At 37.3% G+C, this 22793-nt stretch overlaps 1 protein-coding gene across 1 annotated transcript; it reads left to right on the forward strand.

Annotated features, from left to right (window-relative positions):
- The first annotated feature begins 13358 nt into the window (after nucleotides 1–13358).
- rx2 (retinal homeobox gene 2) lies at nucleotides 13359–19871 on the forward strand. The gene is made up of 3 exons (XM_074689283.1): nucleotides 13359–13641; nucleotides 16589–16845; nucleotides 19434–19871. Exons 1-3 carry the CDS (start codon nucleotides 13359–13361, stop codon nucleotides 19869–19871), a joined length of 978 nt encoding a protein of 325 aa, XP_074545384.1.
- Nucleotides 19872–22793: the final 2922 nt, after the last annotated feature.

The raw sequence follows: 22793 nt of genomic DNA on the forward strand, positions 1-22793 counted from the left end.
TATCTAGAAAAAACACTGTTTTAAGATCACTTAATTTGTACCAATTTACTAAAAAAAGAAAAAGAAAAGAAAACTAGTAAGCACTCAGAGAACCAGACCTCCACCAAGCATTTTGTGATTCTCACCAACACTTTAGTCCTACTTTAATGTTATACTCCCTGTCAGCAGTCCGTCTGCTACAATTTGGTGTAAGTTGCAGGTTTGTATGATAATTTGTTTCCTGACAGTGTTGAAAATTATGATGACCCAGTACATATTTCATATTCTGGATCTTAGTACCCAGAATATTGCCAGGATCTGGATCATACTTTTACGTCTGTCAGAAATTATGGTGACCTTGTCTTGTATTGTTTTGCAAAGCAATCTGACCATTTATGGTGGAGTTATATACACATATGGTGAAAACAGCCCTATCTCACAATGATAAAGAGAATCCTTTAAAAACAATCCTGGATCCAGACGGTGATCCAGATCACCTCCAAAATTAAATAACTTTTTCCTTATCTAATTTTGAACGTTTCCTGAAAATTTCATCATGATCTGTTTGTTAGTTTTTGAGTTATGTTGTTCACAGAGACACTCTCAAAAACAAAACCTCCTTGGTGGTTAGAGAAAAGAATTGGCGTCTACCCAAGTCTAATTTTCAAATAGTAAAGATTTAATTTACTTAAAAAAATACAAAGCAATTCAAGATTTTAGTTCTTTGTATCCTTTCTCTATAATGTACAATAAACTGTGAAGTGTTTTCTCATTTTTAAAACAAGCACTGTGTCAACATACAATGTTTGTATCTTTAAAAAAAAAGGAATTAAAACATTCTTTAGTAAAACATTCACTCAAACCCTTTAACTAATACTGCCTTAAGTCTAGACGACAGAAATAAGCCCCTTTCTGTAACTGGATGAACCTAGTTTGTAAAAGATTTATGTTCAGGTCCTCCTATGTTCTGTACTGAGTATACAGAGTTGGGGTCACAGAGGTTGGAAGACGCAGTGTTCCAAGTGAGTCTTAGGAGGGCAGTATATTTACAGGGTCAAGAGTATAAGGGCTTTGAGGCATACGGATTAGGCTTCATATGCCACTGTGGAGGCTTACCCTACAGTGGACACTGCTGTGTCTAAAGTTTCATCACAAGTTTGGTCACAGCTAAGTGAAGGATCATCATAAATGTGCTTTATCCACATAACTACATGTAAGGTAAAGTTAAAATAGTTTTCTATCTGGCCTTTACTTGCTCTCATATGCTTCCAAAGCCAGCTGATGAGTTTTTACAGTTTTCTTTTTATTGTCACTATTATTTGTTTCAACAAATAAATGAACAATTCCTTTTAAGGTGAAAGGTAAATTACAGGGCAGATGACTTCTCATCTCCACAAAGCTTTTTAGCCCACTTAGCCTTTATTGGTTTACTTGTCCTCAGGGCAAATAACACATTTTCTCTTTAGTAAGGTCACCAAAGAAGATTTGAGCAACAGTTTCAGCAGCTAAATGAAGAATATCTGAAACTTTGGGTGATGTAATCTGCCGTTAAATGACGAGATTAAATCAGTACGAGGCTGAAATTAAATTTAACTTGGTTTGGTGATCTTGGCATTGAAGAGTCTGAGCTCTGACAAAAACTGTTGGGTTTGGAGTTTATCGTTAACGTCTGAATACTATGGGATGAAACTTCTTTTCAGGTCTAATCCTGGGTCTTCACTATTCGATTGAAGTTGCCAATTTCAAATAAAGTGTGTCAAACTCAACAAAAGCCATTTATGATCAAAATCAGAATCAAGTTTTATTACTAAGTAAATTTGCAAATACAAGGAATTTTACTTGGTGTGTTGGTTCAACAATTAACAAAAAAAATAAATCATAATAATAATAAAAATACAGAATTACTTGCTGTACATTCTGTAAAACAGAGTAGAATATAGAGAGAGTTAAGATATAGAATATAAAAATATACAAAAATATATAGAATAAAATAAAGAATATTAAAAAAAAGAAATAACAATTTACAATAAATTATTATTATTTACCATTACAATAACAATAAAAATAACAATAAATAAATATTTGTGTCTTTTCACCATTGTGGATCTAAAATTGAAGACTTTTTATAACCTTCTTTCCGTTTGCTAAATTGATTGATTATGACGTTTAACACCTTGAACTAATTTGTGGTAATAATGTCCTGATCCTTTGTTTGTTTTTGTAATTAGTGCTTGTTAGTGAGGTGGGCAACAATGGCAAATCCTTAGCGCAGGGGTGGCCAATCTGCGGCTCGCGAGCCACATGCGGCTCTTTGATCTATTCATTATTGTTATTAAGAGTAGTGGTGTGCCAATCAATCTAAATTATTGCTATATTGATGTTGTGATCAGTATTGATCAAAACTTAGGTGATGAGATTGATACTTAAGTTTCAGTTTCTTTTCTCGACTTGCGCATGTGCTCATAGCTATCTAGATACATGGATAGATAGATGGATGGAACTTTGTCTCTTCTACAGTAAAAACAGAAACTTGTCTTAGACAATAAATGTCACTTCAAAATTTGGAAGTGTATTGATTTTCATCTCGTGTCCTTTCGTTTATGTGCGAGAGGAAGTGTGATTTTGATGCGGCTCTTTGTAGTACCACAGTAATTTTTGTAGCTCTTGGTCAGTGACTGGTTGGCCACCCCTGCCTTAGCGTGTTACTTTTCCAACTCAGAATTACAAGATGAAACCTTTACTTCAGGTTAACTCCCTAAAAAGAGGCATGTTTGACTTTATTTAGAATAAATTAGATAGATAGAAAGTTTAAACTGAACCCGTCTGTACCTAAATCCCATTCGGTGCATGAGAACGAAAAGTATAGATCAATTTAACTCAATTTAACTCCAGTGGAAACATCGTCAGCAGACTGAGGCAGACTAAACCTGCTCAACTTTGTGGCGATGTGCCATTCCTGTGTGACATCAACGGATGTGAGCCAGGCTTATAAGGTAGCTTTAGGTGGAGGTTTAGTTCCTCAGGGCTCAAATTAGAGTAAGAGAAGCTAATTAGGCTCCATGTGTAATATCCTGACAGGGCTCGGTTTCAAGAAGCCATCATTAAACACATCTCTTAGCCAGTGTGCTTTAAAACAATAATTATTTAATCACCTTACAATCTCAAGTAGTGCCGATGTGTTAGTTAACTTCAATTAGATAAAAAGCCAAAGTGTAATGACGTTAAAGTCTCACTGGTGCTGGATGAGGAGAGGATTTCTGAAACGTGACAGTTTTTTCTTCCAATTTATAAGGTCAGGGGTGTTCAACTCATGATGCAGACATGTTAACACTATTACCTTTTGGTTGAAACAGCAGCAAGTCCCACTTTTTTGGTCAACTTCAGTGATATTAATTATGCCTGCAGCTGAGTCACAGTGTCACTGAAACCACCCCATCCAGAAAGTGATGTAATAACTTTTCAGAAGACAAACAAATGTTTGATAACGTCCATAGTCAGTTTCTCTGATTTGGTTGGAGCCAGACTAACACTTGTTTACATTTTCCATGAAGAACAAAACAGCATATAGGTAAATCCAGGGATGATCTTTGTGGAAAGATGGCACAGCAGGGTGAAGGAACGAGGTGACGGAGTGCAAACCCGGCCAAGACATCAAGTAGCCGCAGATCTGTGCCAAGCTGCAGCTCTAGATGCAGCTAATCTTATTAAAAGAGAGTCAAGGCCTGAGCAGACCACCCTTAAATAGACATGGGTCATATCTGGTACCAATATGGAGACTGATGACATCATCAGGCTGCGAGTACAGACACGATCATAGGGGGGCTTATGGTACGAAGTACGCAAGTTTGGTCTTAGCAGCCCCGACAGGAAACTGAGGATTGAGAGGGGGAAAAAGAGCAGTTTATTTTTGCGTGAGTTCAGCTCGCTAAATCCCTCTGCTCAGGACTTGGAGACCCAAATTCTTGCTCCTTTTCCCTCTTTTTTTTCCCCCTTACAAAATCAGTAATGGTAAATTTTTTGAGTTATGATTTAACTTGATCAGCCTCGATAATACCAGCATCGACTCCCCCTGTTGTGATCACAGGGACATGTTTAAAATTCTTTCACTTCTCTCCACTCATAAAAAAAACTGGTATTCAGAAATTTCCTCGTTTTCATTTTAAATTGTGATTAAAGCACCTTCATTGTTTTCATAAACAGATCAGGGGCGTAGGAGCCGTCAAACAATGAAAACCGGTCATTGAGGCAGAATCAGTCACTGGTCTACCTGGGATTTCAGAAGTTTGTCCAGTGAGTGGATTTTTTTCTAACTCTGCGGTTTAGTAGCTATTGAGATTGTTTGATTGTCCAATCAGAGACACAGCTCAGGTCACGTGACTGATGGGCGCCCTGTAGCTGTTCCAAACACAGCCGGCATCATAGTAAATGTGGCTGCGTCCGGGAATTGGCTTCATTTAATGGTTTCAGGAACAGACGAGCGACGTTGCGGAGGTTACGTCCATGTTTTATACAGTCTATGCTCCAACTACCGATGAAATTACAAAATACATAAATATCACATTTCTGGAACAATCTAATCTGCATGTTAGTGTTCCTCATATAACTCCACGTTTCCATAACAGAATATATATATAAATACATATATTCAAATATACCATGATCTCTCTTTTCTCCCTTGGGTAATCTCTTACAAGTTTTAATGTAGTAAGAGCGTAGACTGCAAAAAAAATGGACGTCATCTTGCTCGGCTTGAAGTGAGGTCTCCAGTCATTCAAGATGGGCTGTGGTCAAACTTTAAAACATTTGTACACCTCGTAAAAATGTTTCTCACGTCCGATTGTTGTGGGGATTTGAAGATATCATTTGGCTGCCTTGTGTTTAGGTCCTCTTTGTTCTGAAAAGTTTCGTTTTATTAGTTTTAAGTGGTTAAAAACAAGGTTTTACATTATGTTAAACAATGATTGACAGATGCCGTTCTTGTGCATTTTTTCGGGGATGGTAAAATATGTTGGGAGGTTGAGTCAAGAAGTGATTAGACTCGTGAAAGTAAAAAAAATAATTATTATTTTTGTTACCCGGCTCCACTTAGATTTTCACAGAATTCCTCAGTCTCTACTGCGCAGACTCTGGCTGCAACTGCTGTCAAAGGCAGGGCCTGTGACGGGGGTATTTTGGCTTAAAAACCGTAAAATGGTAAATGGCGGAGCCACGCTGTCCACTCTATATGCAGTCTATCAGTAAGAGGCATAATTATAATAAAAAGTTACTTTTGGAATGCTACAGTACATAAATAAGTACATTAAGTGTTAACAGTTTTACTGATTTACCTTTTTTCCACTTATAGAAAACAATTTTCTGAGTAATTGGATGATTCATACCAACCCTACTTAAGTTATCCCACTACCTTGTGAATGTACAAAATGTGTATTAAAAAAACACATAAAAGTTTTGGTAGTGTGTGACCAACAGGGTTCCACACGCAGGAAAAAAATGAAATCTTATCAAGTGTATTTGTCTTATTTTCAGTTTCAAACTTTTTTTGACTTAATATGAGCCATATACACCAAAAATATCTAATTCAAAGTCATTTATACACAGAAAAAAGGTCTTAAATTGTTTGTAACAAGTAAAAAAATCTGCCAATGGAACAAGAGAAAAGTTACTTGTATTAAGACATTTTTGTAGTTTTAATCAAAGTTTCTAGCAAATTTCTCTTGTTCCATTGACAATTTTTTTTTTATCGTTTCAAGCAATTCAGACCTAATTTTTGTCTTCAAATGACTTGAAACAAGACATTTTTCTGGACTGACATATTGAATGTGGCTCATATTATGTCAGAAAAGGCATTTTTTGCTGAAAATAAGACAAAAACACTCGTAGGGAACCCTGATGGTCATGCACCACCAAAACGTCCATGCACTTATTTTTATTTTTTGTATACTTTTTGTTTGTTTATGAGGTAGGTGGATAACATAAGGAGGACTAATATAAATCATCCAAAGCAATTTTTTTTGTTCCATTGATGTTTGTTTTTTTCTTGTTGAAAGCAATTCTGAGCTCATTTTTGTCTTTAACTAACTTATAACAAGACACTTTTTGGGACTAACCAGTTGAATGTGGCTCATATCAAGCAAAACAAGACAATTTTTACTTAGAATAAGACAAAACCACTTGATAGGATTTCAGCTTTTTGCAGTGCATCAAACCAAACTCTTAGGACTAAAGCTGCTCTTCTCTAAAAAATGTCTCCCTGCAAGTCCAACTGGACCCTCTGACAGGCCAGTTTCGGCTGGCAGGCCGCAAGTTTGACACCCCTGGTTTAAAAGGTTAAAGAGGTTAGACTTGAGGAGAGGGGGAGCATTAACGTTAAGTCGAGGAGGGTTTTAATCCTGACGGTGAAGAGATGGTGGTTATCTCCTCTGACCATTATGACAAACTAAAAGATTAAAGGATAAAACACCTTTATGTCCTGCTGGAGTAATTTTCTCTCTGCATCATTTATTAAAATCATTGAGATGAGGTTGAACAGCTACTGCCTAAGGTAAAATTTAGCAAATGTGGAAACATTACACACCTACATATTTCTATATTTTTAATGGGCGAATATCAAATATAGTTTTTTTCTTCACTAGTAAAACCAAGTTGACTTTGGGAGTAAATAAAGTTCTTCTTCTTAGTCCACTCACTCTTTTGGCACCTGCAGGACTGTACATCGTGATAGGATCAGCCTTTCCTTTACATTTCATCCCAAGCTGGTCACATGACCAGTCTCCACATTTTACCCTCCCTTTCCATCATCTGCCTGTCATTCCCCTGCTGCTCACCATCCCCCTTTCCCTCTGTAAGCTGACACAGCGCCTTTAAACATTAGCCGCTTTCTTGCTAATAGGATCTTGGAGGCTTAAACTGTCATCTGATAAAACTAAGGAGCTTGATAGCTATGCCGCGCCCTCTTAACCAATTTGCACTCAATTAGGATAATGGGGAAACAAGCAAAGAGGGACAGCTTTAATATATTAATGTGATAAAATGATTATCAATTTCCTCTGCCTATGAGTTGAATGGTATTAGGAGTATTTGCACAAAATGATTATTAGCTGTTAAAGTGGGCTAATCGGGAAAGTCAACAGAAACATTTTAGTTGGACTTAGGAACGTGTCGAGTGTTGACTGTCAACAGTAGACTCACATGGTCGACCACAAGCAGACAAAACAAAAAAGAAGCTGACTTTTAGAAAGCAAAAAATAATGTGAAGACATTTCAAACACTGAAGCACCTACTTTCATGTCAACAATTACATCAAACAAATTAGCAGGTGTGCTACTTACAGTATGAGAGGATACTCTAGTGTTTCAGTGCTGCAATTTCACAACACAGGAAGACTAAGAGGTCAAAATACTTTAAACGAAAAATCTCCAAAACCCTGGATCTTACATTCCCTGAAGTCAAAACTATGTTTTGTTTAAAGTATTATGTTACAACTTGACAGAATTGCAATAAAACAGAGATTTTTCTGGGTGGTTCCACATCAACTCTTGCCAAAACTAATAGTTTCACCCGATTTATGAACTACGAATGGGTACCTTTCACATTTGAAACGATCCGGTACCAATGCTCGGTACCTGGCAATCAGTATCGGTACTTAACAGTACCAATTTTCTGTACTTTTTTTGTGTTTATGTGGTATAAAATATCAATTTCTTCAAATATAAAATGTTTTTTATTTTTTCAAATTAACATCTATTATTCAGCATATAACCTTAAAATGATGTGTTCTAGTCCAGGATGGAAAATCACCTACTTTTCCACCTCCTCACAGTCACAAGGATGCAACAAGGTACCTAAACATGGTACCTTTTGATTTTTCGTGAATCATATTTGGTTGTGACCTATAAAAGTAGCTAATTCGGTACCATCCCTATTACCAACAACACCCAAGTTCCTCTTTCTCTTCAGGTCAAGTGTTTGAGTGTCATCCTTGATGGTACACATCCCTTTGAAGCCCACATCAACAACTTTTCTCAGTCTGTATATTCTTAAACCACCAGTTTCCTCAGCCCGTTTCTTAACACCTGACAGCATCCCCATTCTTGTCACTTATCTGGTCACCTCTCACATTGACTACTTGAATCCAAATACGAACTTCGACTCTCTTCTACCTCTAAAACTTCAAACTGATCCAGAACTCAGATGCGTGGATTATAACTATGACCCCTTCCCTAGAACACACCATCCCTGTTCTCCCCCTTTACCTGCTTCTCTACTGAGTTATAAATAATTAGGGATGTTCGATACCATTTTTTTTCATACCAATACCAGTACAAGTACTCCCACTTGAGCACTCCCTGATACCGAGTACTGACTTTTGATACATAAAATTTCAACTAACAGTGACAGATCATTTCTAACAAAGACAGCACAGTCACTCTGCCATTAAGTTATACATGAAACACAAAAGAATCTCTCTAAGTTTATGATTTGTTTTTAATAAATCAACAAAAGTGGAAAAAAAACTCAACTGTCAGAGTGTTAGTCATTTTTAAAAATAAACTGAAGAGCAAAATAAAACAGTTTAGCTGTGAACTCTCCCTGGTTCATTCATATTGGCTGTTTTCCAAACCACTACAACTACACTAGTAGTGCCTACTGTTTTGGCCAAAATTTAGAATGTAGTAGGTAGTATGCAAAAAGTTGCAAAATCTCCAGTATGCTAAAAATCCCTGGATATCCTACTGATCCAGAAAAACTTCTCTGTACGCAACGGACCAGTCTATACTGTTTCCGACAATGCATGGCGCCAACGCTGTTTGTCAATGCAGGTGCCAGGTTTCGGTGAACTACTGCCATCTACTGGAATGAGTCGGCACTAAAACCACAACACAAGAACGTTGACGTTAGAAAATATGTGAGATAGAGGTGAAGTGATAAGAAAGAAACACTGGTGAATCTTGTCACTTCTAGTTATAAAAGAGTTGTTTACTTCTCCAAATTCATTAAAGCCCATATAAACCACTAATTACCTTTTTTTTTAACCATACGTGGATTATATGGAAGTTTTTTTCCATCAGCTGTAAAAAATAAAAACTCAATCCCTTCCAGATTTTTTAAATAAACGATACAACTTTTAGTGTAAAATTAAAAGTTAAATATGATGTTTCTGTTGTGGTATGATTAACGAAATGACTAAAATATCATGATCTACCCAAGGATAAGGTAAAAAAAAAAATTCAGCTGTAGCTCCGCCTTCCAAAACTTAAAACCAGGGTAGTATACTACAAAACAGACCCAACAGAACAGTCATACTACAGACTACATACTACATACTACATACTACAAGCAAAAGCAATAGGTAGTATTGTTTGGAAAACAGTCATTGGCTGTTTTCGAATTCGCCTACTATATACTGCTTATGAAAGTAGTATGTAGTAGGCACTGCCTACTACATACTACTTTCATAAGCAGTATGTAGTATGACTGTTCGGTTGGGTTAATTTTTGTAGTATGCTACGCTGGTCTTCAGTTCGAAGAAAATGGAAGTTGGCTACGGCCGACTTTTTTTCCCCAAAAAACTTTATTGAAAATGTACAAAATAAACAAACCACGAGTAACTTATCTGCAAATATATTGCCAGAGAGAGCATCTTATTTTAACTTTCAGTGGTGGAGATAATGAGGATTTAAAGATAAAAAAGAAATGGCTCTTACATTTATATTCCTCTGCTACTCCGGTTGTTGTTGCTCCACTCTCTGTCATTCTCACTTCTGATATGGGACCAGGCACGTTGCATTGTGGGTAACAGTAGGCGAAGCAGACTGGTCCGATGCATACTGTGGATTTTTCCCGATTCAGGACGTCATCCGGGTGTTTTTCTCATACTACAATTCTGACATTTGTTTGCATACTGCATACTGTATACTACATTTTGGTCGAATCAGTAGGCACTGCTAGTATAGTATGTGAATTCGAAAATGGCCAGCCATTGTCTCAACAGGACCTGACACACATTTGCTGTGGTGTCGAACTGAAGCAATACAGCGCCAACTACTGGCAGGATGACTGACTAGAAGTAAGATTTTCTTGCTTTGAGTATCGGATGCTGTTGTCAGCAGCCTTTACAAGTACCAATGCCTTGTGAAAAGGCTGGTATCTGTCAAATACCAATACCTGGTATCTGTGCTGGCCCATCACTATGAATAACCATAAATAATTTATTTTAATAACAATTTGTTTTTTGTTCTGGAAAAGTTATTGGTTAATATACTTGAAATAAAAAAAGTAAACAACTAAATTTCCTTTTTCCTCTTGTATCATTAATTAATCAGACTGGTTGTTATCTGCTTAGTCAAATGCCAGTCTTGGGCTATCAATGCTTCTTTCAGACTATTTATGTGTTGAAAGAATTTTCCAAAATTATGGTAGAAGAGTTTTCTTTTGGAGAACTCCCTGAAAACACAATAAGACATGAGACCCTTTGATACTGCATTTCTTTTATAAGGGAACGCTATAAAAATGTATGGTTTAAGGGAGTACATTAATGAAAGCTACTTTTATTTTCTTTCTAGTTTTTGTGCCCAACACTTTAAAGAGTTACAGCTTGCTTGAGCAACTTTTAGAGGCGTGTCCGTGCCAGAGTTCTTTACTTCATCCTTGTGGCTCACAGACAAAAGTAATAGGCTTTACGGTCTCCTCCTTCTTGGAAAACGACCCTGACAACCAAGAAAAGTTGTCCAGCCAAAGCCATTTAACTAACAGCCTTTCTGCTCATAGAAAGCATTGGCAAAGCAACCCAATGTTGCCAGATGGCTTTAAACTCGTTAGCATCTCAAGTTCCTCATTTGCTTAGCTGTGAGCCGATCATACAGACGTGTTTAGTTTCTGTACATTTTTAACTCACAGATGATGGTTTATTCACCAATGTGCAACAGAGTAAATGAGGAAGGATCTTGTATAGTGTCGGCTTCCTTCCTTGCAGTCAAACAATCTTAAAAGGAGTTTTAATTAAACATATGGTCTGCTCCAATCAAAACTCAAAAATTAGTCATGTACATTTCATTTGTAAGAGAGATGCTGCATAAATATAGTCAATTATTGATTGACTAATTGATAATGTGATGCATTAGTCTGGGCTCCTCGACATCTCTCATACTAACGTTTTGGTGAAAAAGCTTCTCCCTGCGCCACTCTCCATGTCGGATTTGTATTTTGGTGAGCAAAGAGCTCCTAAATATAACTTTAGATAGGAGGAGCCTGGGCAGAGGAAATCTCGAGTGAAGTCTTTAGGCTCATTAAGGATGGGATTGATCTCTGCAACACCTACTGCAGCCACTACAGCCTGGATTGTGCCAGCTGGCAAATGAGAAACCTCGCAGGTCGCAGGACAGAGCAACCCCAGTGCCCCTAACCCAATTCTCCCGTGAGATTATTCTTCAAACAGGCTTAGTATTTTTTGCCCTGTACATGTATGACGCATGTAAATACTATATTTATGTCACTGTCTCCAGTCGCAAAAGAGACGGACTGAGTTCAACATTAGCCAGGTTTACTAGTTGACTGAGTTTGAATTAATTAGGTTAATTCCACCTTAGGAGTTGGCTTCTTCAGACTTATGATTTACAGGGTGAGATTTTTAGGTATGAATTTTAAAAATGCTGCATTAGACATCAGGTTGATATTAGCATCATGCTAATTTATTGTTGTTAGCAATGGTAACTTTATTACTAAAGCAGTGATATCATAGTAAGTTACATTTTATTAATAATAACAGCATACAATTATAATTTCCATATTATTTTGTTTTCCAGTAGGAATTTAATTTTTAATTTAATTTTAACTTATGTGTATATTCTTTTAATTTTTTTTCTGTACAAAGCTCTTTAAAAAAAATAGTATCTTTATTTTTTCTTACTATTTAAGCTCTATTTTTTTTCTATTTTTGTACTATTTAATATATGTTTATAATAATTGTGCAGAGAGAGTGTAGTTAAGTCAAATTCCTTGTATTCCTGAAGATATTTGGCAAATAAAGGCAATTCTGATGCTAATAAGATAATAAAAATATCCTTTGAATTATTTTTGGTTGTATTTTTCCAGACATCCTGCTCAACCCCATAAAGAATAATGTCCACTTGAGTGAAACTATCTTTGATAAAAGTCCTAATGGTGAGTAGCCATTCAAGTTAAAAGTCCATCCCTGTGTCCTTTCTCCCTTACATTGTCTATAATGAAGGGATTAGCGAAAAACTCAGTACAAGCCATTATCTTTCAGACAATAGATTTTTTGAAAGAAAGTTTTGTTGAGGCTTCATTAGCAATGGCCTCCCTCTGTGGTCTGAATGCAGGACACATTTGGAGCAATTACTTGACCAGAAAACAACTGTCAGTCATTCTTAAAGGGGAAGGATTCCAATTAAGAAACCTCTTAAACCCTTTGGTTTTACTACTATTCCCCTGCAAGCTTTGGTGTCTTATGAGGTTAAGGAGAGTTTTGTCAGGGGGAGAAAGACATTATGTGTGCTTGTTGCACAGGACTTCAACGGTAGGCTCTTTGCTCACTTGTGTGCAGGGGATTTCAAGGACTTAACTGGGAGTAACAAGTGCCTACAGTAGATATTGTTAGTGTCAATCGTCTGCTCATGGGCTGGAGACACCATGTGCGCTGCGTTGTCTGTGTTTGGTACCTGAGGAAGGTAAGACTTTTTCATTACACTACATTTATCAAATACAACATCCTAATTTTATCCCACTAAGTGATGGGATTCTTGGCGTATTGCAGATTTAGATTATTTGGGGTGTTTTCCAAGACATTTAAAAACCTCCGGGAAGATTTAAAGCAACAAATGCAAACTTTTGTAAAATGCTACAAAATTGGAGGTTTAAAATAATGTGCAAAAACTAGTGGAGATCAGACTTAAAATTGTTAAAATACTTCTTTATTTTATCATTCAGACCATTCATATGAATGAAAATATTACTTACAAAGTACTAGCTGATGAAGTTTCTTGTTTAAGAAAAACAAGGCACACTTGATGATGTGTATTTCAAACCCTATTTTCTTATATCCACCACAATCCACAATGAAAAATCATCTAAATAATCTAAATCATGTATTGATTGTTAATGTAAACACAAAGCCTAAATGTGTTCGTTATATTTCTTTTTCAGAAAAAAGATGTGAGTTTGTTCTGCATTTAAGAAAACAACTCATCCAACCTCTCTGAAGCCACTCTTAAGATTACAGCCCTCACGCTCCTCATAAAGCTGCTCCATTGCATGTGAAGCAGAACAACAGCTCCTCACAGCAACTGTCCTCGAGTTTCCCCCTTTGGTTGAACCGGACTTTTTTCTAGCGATAGAGAGAGAAAGTGTGCCCAAAGGCTCGGATGCATTTGTCAATGGATACCCTGGGAATAGTGGACGATAGTTGCCTGGACAACTACGACATAGCAAAAGGTGCTGGGTCAAGCGGTGGAGGCAGGGTCCACAGCATTGATGTCATACTGGGATTCAGCAAAGACCAGGACCCATTACTTCATTCAGTGGGAGAGGATGACAGCCAAAAAAACAATGTAGAAAACCCGCCGCATCCCGACAAGCATCACCAGTCGGACCCCTATGGGCATCTTCCAGAGCTGGGTGACAGCTCTCAACACTCCTCCTACCACGGTGAGTCATTCCTACTGTCAAATACTGTCAAATACTGTCATTTCTTCATCATCATCACTCAGAGTCCAGGGGATTCTGTCTTTAAAGGCCTAACAAGTGTAATTAGAGCTGTACTGTACTTGGCAGGGTCCCAGAAAAACACAATACTCCAAACAGTTTGTGTCCCACGTCTTGAACTGGGGCCTTTGAGAAAAGAGTTTCAGACTCTCTCTGCTCATAAAATCTTATCGTTAAAGAAAGCTTACAAACATAAGGGGTTAACTGTGAAATGGAAACAAAAAAGTATCTCTTTTCTATCTTGTGACACAAACGTGGGACCATTAACATGATTAACGCCGACTTTCATCCCAATGTTTTGGTCCTGAGGTGTTGTTGGTATTGTGCATGCTGGCTTATTGGCAAAGTTAAAGTGAGAAGAGCTAAGATTAATGTCATTAGTTCTACCTGTGCTTTTCTTGATGTGTTTACTGTCAGACAGATGTTGTGAGACAGGTGCGATTGTCTTCTTTGATAACCTGAGGAAGTCTGAAATAACTTAATGATTGATGATGGATTGGAGCAGTAGGGGGGGGGCAAACAGCAGGTGATCCCGGCATGTTGGTCTTGAATAAGAGTAAAGGATGATGGAAAATCATTATGTTGACAGCAGTTATCACATTCTTGTTTGTTTTTTTATCTTTTGACTTTTAGCATTTTCTTATGGTAGTTTAATTAATAGAGACGTCACCAAACACATGCAAAGAATCCATAATCTTAAAGTCAGCTTATGTGTGCTTTCTTTAACTGTTTTCTTTTTTCTTTTTTTTTTTTAAATCAATCAAATTACAACGAAAGGAACTTGCAAAAGCCGTAAAACCATTGACAACTGTTGCACATTCAAAAGTAGTTGTTTCTGTGCGGCCATGCCTGGATGTGGCCTGCTGTTACTTTGTCTCAACGAATAGTTTGATCTCTCGACTGAGCAGCTAGATGACACACTTTTTAAAAAGAAGACACTTTGATTTCACTGTATTTGCAGAATGCATTAAGTGACAGTCAGGAAGTAGTCAACACAAATGGTGCCATGCTCATATAAAATATGTGAATTAAAAAACAGGAACCTGACTGAAAAAAAGAAGGGCTAAGCTAGGATGGAGCAGGTGTGCGAAAGACACATCAACTTGAAAATAAAAAGGGAAAAGTTTGTTTTGTGCTTCCATTTCTCTTTAAGAAGGAAATAAAACAACCTTTTTTTTCAAATGGTTTCAGATTTTTTTTTATAGCTAAACTGAGACCATCATCTCCGTTTAAGCAAAGTTAACATCTTACCCCTTATCTATGACAGTTTGGCATGACTGCACTGCAAAAAAAACGAAATCTTATAAACTGATTTTGTCATATTTTCCATAGAAAATGTCTTTTTGGGCTTAATATGAGCCACTTTTGCCTGACCAGTCCAGAAAAATGTCTGATTTCAAGTTATTTAAAGAAGACTTCTTTCATTGGCATATTTTTTTTCACTTCTTAAAAGCAATTCAGACCTCATTTGGTCTTTAAATAACTTGAAACAAGACATTTTTCTGGACTGACCAGTTGAATATGGCTCATTCAAGCATAATCAGACATTTTTTACTTAAATTAAGACAAAAACACTTGATAAGAATAAACTTTTTCAAGCAACTTCCAGGACTTAAATATTATGGGCGAAGGGTGATAGACAGAGTGTGTATTATGGGTAAGACTTATTTCCTACCACAGTCTCTTCCTAATGACCTCCTGAGCTGTGAATAACTAAAGTTGTTTACTTCTCGTCGTCTTCTGTTGACTGTATTGTTTTAAACTGTGAGATATGTTTAACAAGCTTCACCGCCCGACACGTGCTTCATGTGCCTCTCATTCATTTCTTGGAAGACATAATCTAGACTATGACTGTTTACTCAGCTTTGCAGGAGCCAACTAAAGTCCCTTGTTATTAGGGTAGGCGGGGATTGCAGGTTTAACTAGCAGCATCTGTTACTATGGGATTACAGGACAGAATTCAGTGAAAGACATGATGTTATTCGGACTTGCCAAACCCCTGGTGCTCACAAGGGCATCGGTCATTAAGCTATGTAATCATCAGGAGAGGGGTTAAGATTTCACTTTTTCATTAGGCTGTTTGATGCGACGTTTATCATATAATGATCAACAATTGCACCACAAAACACGCTTTCTTTGTCATAATTCAGGCTGAAATTACACATTTAATAACGTAAATAAAGAATTATATATTTCTTTTTTTACAAGTAAGAAGATAAAAAGGGAAATAAAGGATTGTTTAAGAAGTTTGGCAAATAATATTTTGAAAAATTTGGCTCAGTTTGGAAATATTTTGTTGAGTAAAATGTGTTTATGCAACATGTAAACTGTTTTTTTTTTAACATGAAGAGTTTTATTTTGTGAGTTGATGTTTTTTTTTAAATAAATCTTTGACCAATTTTTTTTGTGTACACTTACATTTAGTGAAAACATATATACTGCCAATTTTTTGTAACTAAAACAAAAACAAACTAGCAAAGACAACAAAAACCTTCATAAAAATTCAAAGTGGCGCTCATGACGACAACATTTTCGACGAGATAGTGCACAATAGAGATTGTTTCCAAAGCGACGGACTCCCCGGATAAGAGTTTAGCTATTGTGGTTTTAAGGATACAGAGGTCTTACCTCTCCAGGAACCTCGACTGCTCTTTTAACTCCACTGTCCTCTCTCTGTGTCCTCACATCCTCAGCTTTACTCAGACAAATAAGATTTGTCAAGATAGCAGCAATGCCAAATTTAAGCACACAATATGTTTACCGTGTGAGACAAGCTGTGCAACACTTGATTCCTGCTCAGATTTAAAAGGTTACTTCAATTCAGAAATGTAAGAAAGTATATTTATTTATATTCTAAATAATACTTTGTGTATTTTGCTCCTCTTTACAGAATCAGACCTTTTCTCCACCGACAAGTGTGATGATGACATGAGCGACCTTCAAAAGGACGTGGATGTTCCTGAAGGTTCTCCAGACACTATAAAAGATGAAGAACACACTAAAAAGAAACACAGGAGAAACCGCACCACCTTCACCACCTATCAGCTTCATGAGCTGGAGCGGGCTTTTGAGAAGTCTCACTACCCAGACGTCTACAGCCGAGAGGAGCTGGCCATGAAGGTCAATTTGCCCGAGGTTCGAGTTCAGGTGAGGATCACGTAAAGTCCAACTCTGTGCTATCAGTGAAACAATCTCAATTCATGGGGAGTCACTTTATCGTTCTTATTTCATGTTCTGCATTTCACATCCAGCTGAGAAAACGATTGATTATGAACAAATTTAACCAAAAAGTCCCAACAAAGGCACAGGTTTGGCTCACTTGGTAAATCCGGTTAACAAATGTAAAGTTATCTAAAGACAAAAATGAGGTTGTAACAAGCAAAACAAATCTGCCAATGGATCAAGAAAATTTGGTTAAAGCTAGAATAATGTCTTAATACATGTAATTTTTCTCTTGCTCTTTTTTTAACATGTAACAAGCAATTCAGACCTCATTTTTGTCTTTTAATAACTTAAAACAAGACATTTTTCTGGACTTGTTAGGTGAATGTGGCTCATATTAAGTCCAAGAAGACATTTCCACTGAAAATAAGACGAAAACACTTGATGAGATCTTAATTTTTTGCAGTGTACTGGTTGTAGAAACGACTCTCAGTTTTTTACGTGCTACTTTAACTGTGCTATTCATTCAAAGCTATAAGCCCAAAAGTGAATGATGAAAAAAATGAGAATAAAAGAATAAGACACCTCACATCTACGTGAACACTTTGAGAACACATTTAAATTGAAAGATGTTTTGAGAGGGATGTCCTCAGGCAATTAATCAGTAAGTTGGTTAACAGACATTTAATTCAAAGAGGATTGGTCTAAAGGTAAGAAAAAAAATTAAAGTTTAAAATTAGCACAATGTACTTGAAATGGCCAAACACTGAGTCACAGACTTTAACAGATTTCTGAGAAAACAAAATGGCAAAGCTAACTGTCCTGCAGTGGGCAAATGCCTCTGATGGTTACACATCCCTCCTGTAAAGTTACTCAAACACAGATTGAATACAACTACAGCCAAATTTTATTAACCAAAATATGGTAATCTACAAGTTGCCATCTGTCATCTGTGCTTATTGAAAACCAGATAGTAATCCCCATCCACTGAAGCTACAGCCCTGGTTAGCGGTGTGTGTCTGAGCTGTAGCTTAGACAACATATGTCCGTCACTTCAGGCAACTATAACGAAACATCAATAATTTGACAACTGAGTCTGATGTCAGCAGTCAATAGTTAACAATTAACGGTTAGAAAATCGATTTATCTGGATTTTTTGTTTGACAATGCAATTTTTTTTTTCAAATTCAAATTCTTCATTTCAGTCTTTGTTTATTAACTGGATCTGAAAAAAAGTTACCACTATTCTCCAGCAGAGGGTGAAATGTTTCTCTCTGACTCATGTGATGTGCATTTTATGGGAAAATAAAGCTCCTGATAAAGGCAATAGACGTTATAATCTAACTTTTTCAGATGGTCTGGTGTTAAAAAAGCAAACCAAAAATCGCAAACATCGAAAATATAGAAGAATCCCAATCTAAATAACATTGGTGCTGGGTCGTAATGGAGTATTAAAAAGATTGTGATAGAATCAAATAGTGGGAATAGCATATTGTCCCAGTCTGACTACACTGGAAAAAATGAAATCTTATTGAGTGTTTTGTCTTATTTTCAGTAGAAAATGACTTTCTAGACTTAAAACAAGCTAACCTGACTAGGCCAGAAAAAAATGTCTTGTTTTAAGTTATTTAAAGACAAAGATGAGGTCTAAATCACTTGAAACAGGTAAAAAAAATCTGCCAATGGAAAAAGAAAAATTTACCAGAAAATTTTCCTAAAACTAGATTAATGTCTTAATACAACTAACTTTTCTCTTGTTTCATTTGAAGATTTTTTTTAACTTGTTTCAAGCATAGACTGTAAAAAAAAATGGACGTCCGCTTCCTTGGCTCGAAGTGAGGTCTCCACAAAAACTGCTCCCCCTGGTGGCTGGCTGCAGTATAGGTTAGAAAATCTGGCTTTCCAGCCATTCCAGATGGGCTGTGGTCAAACTTTAAAAAATTAATACACCTCAAAGAAATGTTTCTCACGTCTGATTGTTGTGGTGGTTTGAAGATATCATTTGGCTGTCTTGTATTCAAGTCCTCTTTTTTCTGAAAAGTTTTGTTTTCATTAGTTATACAAGGTTAAAAACGAGGTTTAACAGAACGTTTAACGATGATTGACAGCTGCTTCTGGAGTATTTTTTCTGGGGATTGTAAAACAAAGAAGTGATTAGACTCCTGAAAGAAAAAAATATATATTATTTTTGTCACCTGGCTCCACTCAGATTCTCCCAGAATCCCTCATCCTCTCTACTGCGCAGATTCTGGCTGCAATTGCTGCCAATGGCTGCGCCTGAGACAGGGGTATTTTGGCTTCAAAATCGTACAATGATAAATGCGGAGCCACGCTGTCCACTCCATATACAGTCTATGGTTTCAAGTAATTCAGACCTAATTTTTGTCTTTAAATAACTTAAAACAAGACATCTCTCTCTGGACTAGTCAGGTGAATTTAGCATGTTTTAAGTCTAAAAAGACATTTTCTACTGAAAATAAGACAAAAACACTCGATAAGATTTCTAGTGTAGCCAGGGTGAAGACGATCAATTTTGAACCATCTAATCTTATGTGATAATTTCTTTTCTCAAGGTGTGGTTTCAAAACCGGAGGGCCAAATGGAGACGCCAAGAAAAAATGGATACCAGCACCATGAAGCTACACGACTCCCCAATGCTCTCCTTCAACCGTCCCCCGATGCCTCCCAGTGTTGGGCCAGTGGCAAACCCAATGCCACTGGATCCATGGCTGACCTCGTCCATCTCCAGTGCCACACCCATGCACACCATCCCTGGGTTCATGGGTTCACCACAGGGCCTGCAGCCCGCATACTCGAGCCACAGCTTTCTAAACACTCCACCTGGGATGGTTCAAGGTATGCAGCCGATCGGCCCGCCTCCCTACCAGTGTCAACCCAGCTTCAACGATAAATACCCCATGGAGGACGACAGGAGCTCCAGTATCGCAGCACTCAGGATGAAAGCCAAAGAGCACATTCAGTCAATGGATAAAACCTGGCAGCACATGTGAGTGGATGCGGCACTAACTGCTCCTGTGAATGTTTACAAACTGCTTCAAGGAACAATTCAGAGGGTACTTGACACCAAAGGAGTCAAATACTTTTTCACTGGCCCCCAAATCGGCTCTGGATTTGAACTTCTTGTGAGTTTTTTAAAATTCACTTTAAAATCTGATCAATTTTGATTTATTTTCTCTTTTTTTTACATTTTCAAGCCCTAAATCTCTGGGAGTCAATTCTTTTGGCTTAGCTAAAAAGCCTGAGAAAAGACAATTGTTAAAGAGAAAATCTTCAACGTGAATGTTTTAACAAATCTGTGATGAAAATAATTTTGTACATTTCTGGAAAAAACAAAACGGAACAGTCACATTGCAGCACAGTGTATCATTGGATTAGTCGAGCCATGTGGTCAGGAGTAGTAAGGTTTGTTTTTGTGGTTTAGGAAAAATTCAAACCAGTCGATGCAGGTGTGTAGTCTTGCTTCAGAAACATCCACTTTCCAAGAAAAATGTATTTCTGAAATTATACGAAGCAAATTATACGAAGCAAATTCTGTCATGAATACAGGTTTTAAGGGTCCAGTATTCTCATATATTTTTTGGAAATGGGTAAAAACTGTTTTCTTGCATCATTTTAATGTGACAGTGTGATCTGTGTTCTCCTAAATCAAAACAGGCCTTTAGGAGAGCAGAGAGCCCCGATGGGGGAGTTGATCGGAAGTCACAAAGTGTAATCTGGCTCAGAGGCTAATTTAAACAGACAAGCACGCCTCTTAACACCTAATTACTGCTTTTAAAGCGATTAACCCTGGATTCTCAACCATAGACAGAATGCCCTCAGATTCCCCTGAAAAAGCCTTTTCAAGGCCCGATTAACTTCACCCCGCCCCTCAAAACTTCACCATTTATCTGGTACTTTTTTTACAGCACTACATAACACTGTTTTTATTTGAAATCACTATCAACTGTCTTAGTATTCACCCTTTTTGGTAAAGGATGCATTTCATTGCATTAGCGACAAAATATTCATTAGGTCAGGTGGATTCAGAGTGAGTAAGTAGGAGCTGGCAGCTTCTCTTTTCTCTTGGAAGTAGCTCCATTTGATGACACTTTTGGATTATTTGGACTACAACTAAAAGGAAATAATGTTTTAAGAGACCTATGGTCATGTTGTTATGATTTATGTGTTTTATACTGTATTTGTTTATTTGTGTGCATGAAAGAAATGCAGAAGATTGCTAGGCTGGCATTAAGCATTTACCTTGTTGTCATGACCTTTCTCGATCTGAGACAGGACCATGTACACTGTACAAGCATTGAAATGGAATCAGACTTTTTATACTTTAAGAACAATAACGGTTAGAGTTAACCATTTTAACCAGGGTTAGCGTAACCAATGCTAACCTTAGCTCAGAGCCCCTTGTGCACACCGTACAAAAGTGTAATGAAAAGTTATCTCTCTTTCAATCACGGCCGATAAAGATGGTAGCACCCACACTGTCCGTATGTAAGTTTTGTAGTTAGTGTTATTATGATTCCTGTTGACAACAGTGGACAAAAGCCAAAGAAGTATAAAAGAACATTTATTACTACAAGAAATATTGATAAAGTTGTAAGAATGTTTATTGTTTGTGATTTTTTCTTTTTCATTTGTCTGATCAAAAATTTCTATTCAAGTTTTTAGAACGTGTCTTTTGTTACACAGAATAAAGTTAGTGTAGAACACTGAAGAAGCACTTCGATTGTCAGTCTTGTTTTTCTTTTTACACATGCATTAGTGAGTCACCAACATGGCTTAGTGACGTTAATGAGCGCCGGTGTACAATAGGCCATGTAAGCTGTGACAGAGGGAGCTGGCCTGATGGAGGCCTGTTGTGTTCGTCCAGGCCTGTGGAGTTTTGCCAGGCCGTTAGACAGATGAAGCTCCACTCCATCAGGCCCAACCAGGGGTGTCAGGAGGCCCCGCCTGCTAGGGCTGCAGAGGCCACAAGGGCTCAAGCTCTAATTGCCCTCCGTTGGCCTGTGTGGCTTAGCTGCTCCAATTTATTTTTGGATGGAGGATTGTATTGGAGTTTATTTTGCACCTAAGTACTTCGCCACAATTAGGAAACAGACGATTTAAACTCAATACGTCTCAATTTCTGTGACACTGTCAGCTTTCCATCCGTGCTTACATCATTCAGATGCTTCTGTTCAGAGTCAAATAGCTTTGAAGGTTAAAGGAAATGGTGATAAGTGAGTGGCTTTTCAAGAGAATCTCTGAGGTGAGACCTGCAGTTTATAAAGTCACTATTTTATATAGTAAAAATATAAATTCAGTTGCTGTTTGATAAGAATGTTAGCTTCCTGTGGACAATTTTTAAACCCATAATTACATGAAACTTGTGTGTTCAATGTTGATTTAGGAATAAAACCAAAAGCCTGCAGCTTTATATCATTAATACTGACACATGACAGACTTCAAACATAGCCCACTGTGGAATACACTAGGTTATTTTCCTTATTCCCACCCCTGGTTTTAACTGCTACCTGTAAATTTTGCAAATTACGAGTCCAGTGCCATGTTTATGCTTCACTGGACTGGCACAGTTGACAAATGAATACATGAAGTTAGACTTTTCTATATTTAGTCGAAGCCCTTTCTCACCCCACCTCTGTCAGAAAGATTTCTCATAACAACACCCTGAATTTGCAGTAGACTCACTCAGAGCTAGTATTTAATTACACACATATTATTATGTTATTTTGCTCGGCCAAGCGTGCCCTTCACTGGGGCCCAGGCTCTAGTTAACAGGCTGACTACCAGGACGTGGTCCACGGTGGAAATAATAAGGGAAAACAGCGGAATTAATTGGGTTTGATTAAGAACACTTTTACAAAGGGACACCATTTTCCCCTCTTGACATAATTGGGGATCACTCAGAGGGTGGGAGG

This window comes from Halichoeres trimaculatus, unplaced genomic scaffold, assembly GCF_033239565.1.
Source record: "Halichoeres trimaculatus isolate MK-OKI-2021-1 unplaced genomic scaffold, fHalTri1.1 fHalTri1_scaffold_15, whole genome shotgun sequence".
NCBI lineage: Eukaryota > Metazoa > Chordata > Actinopteri > Labriformes > Labridae > Halichoeres > Halichoeres trimaculatus.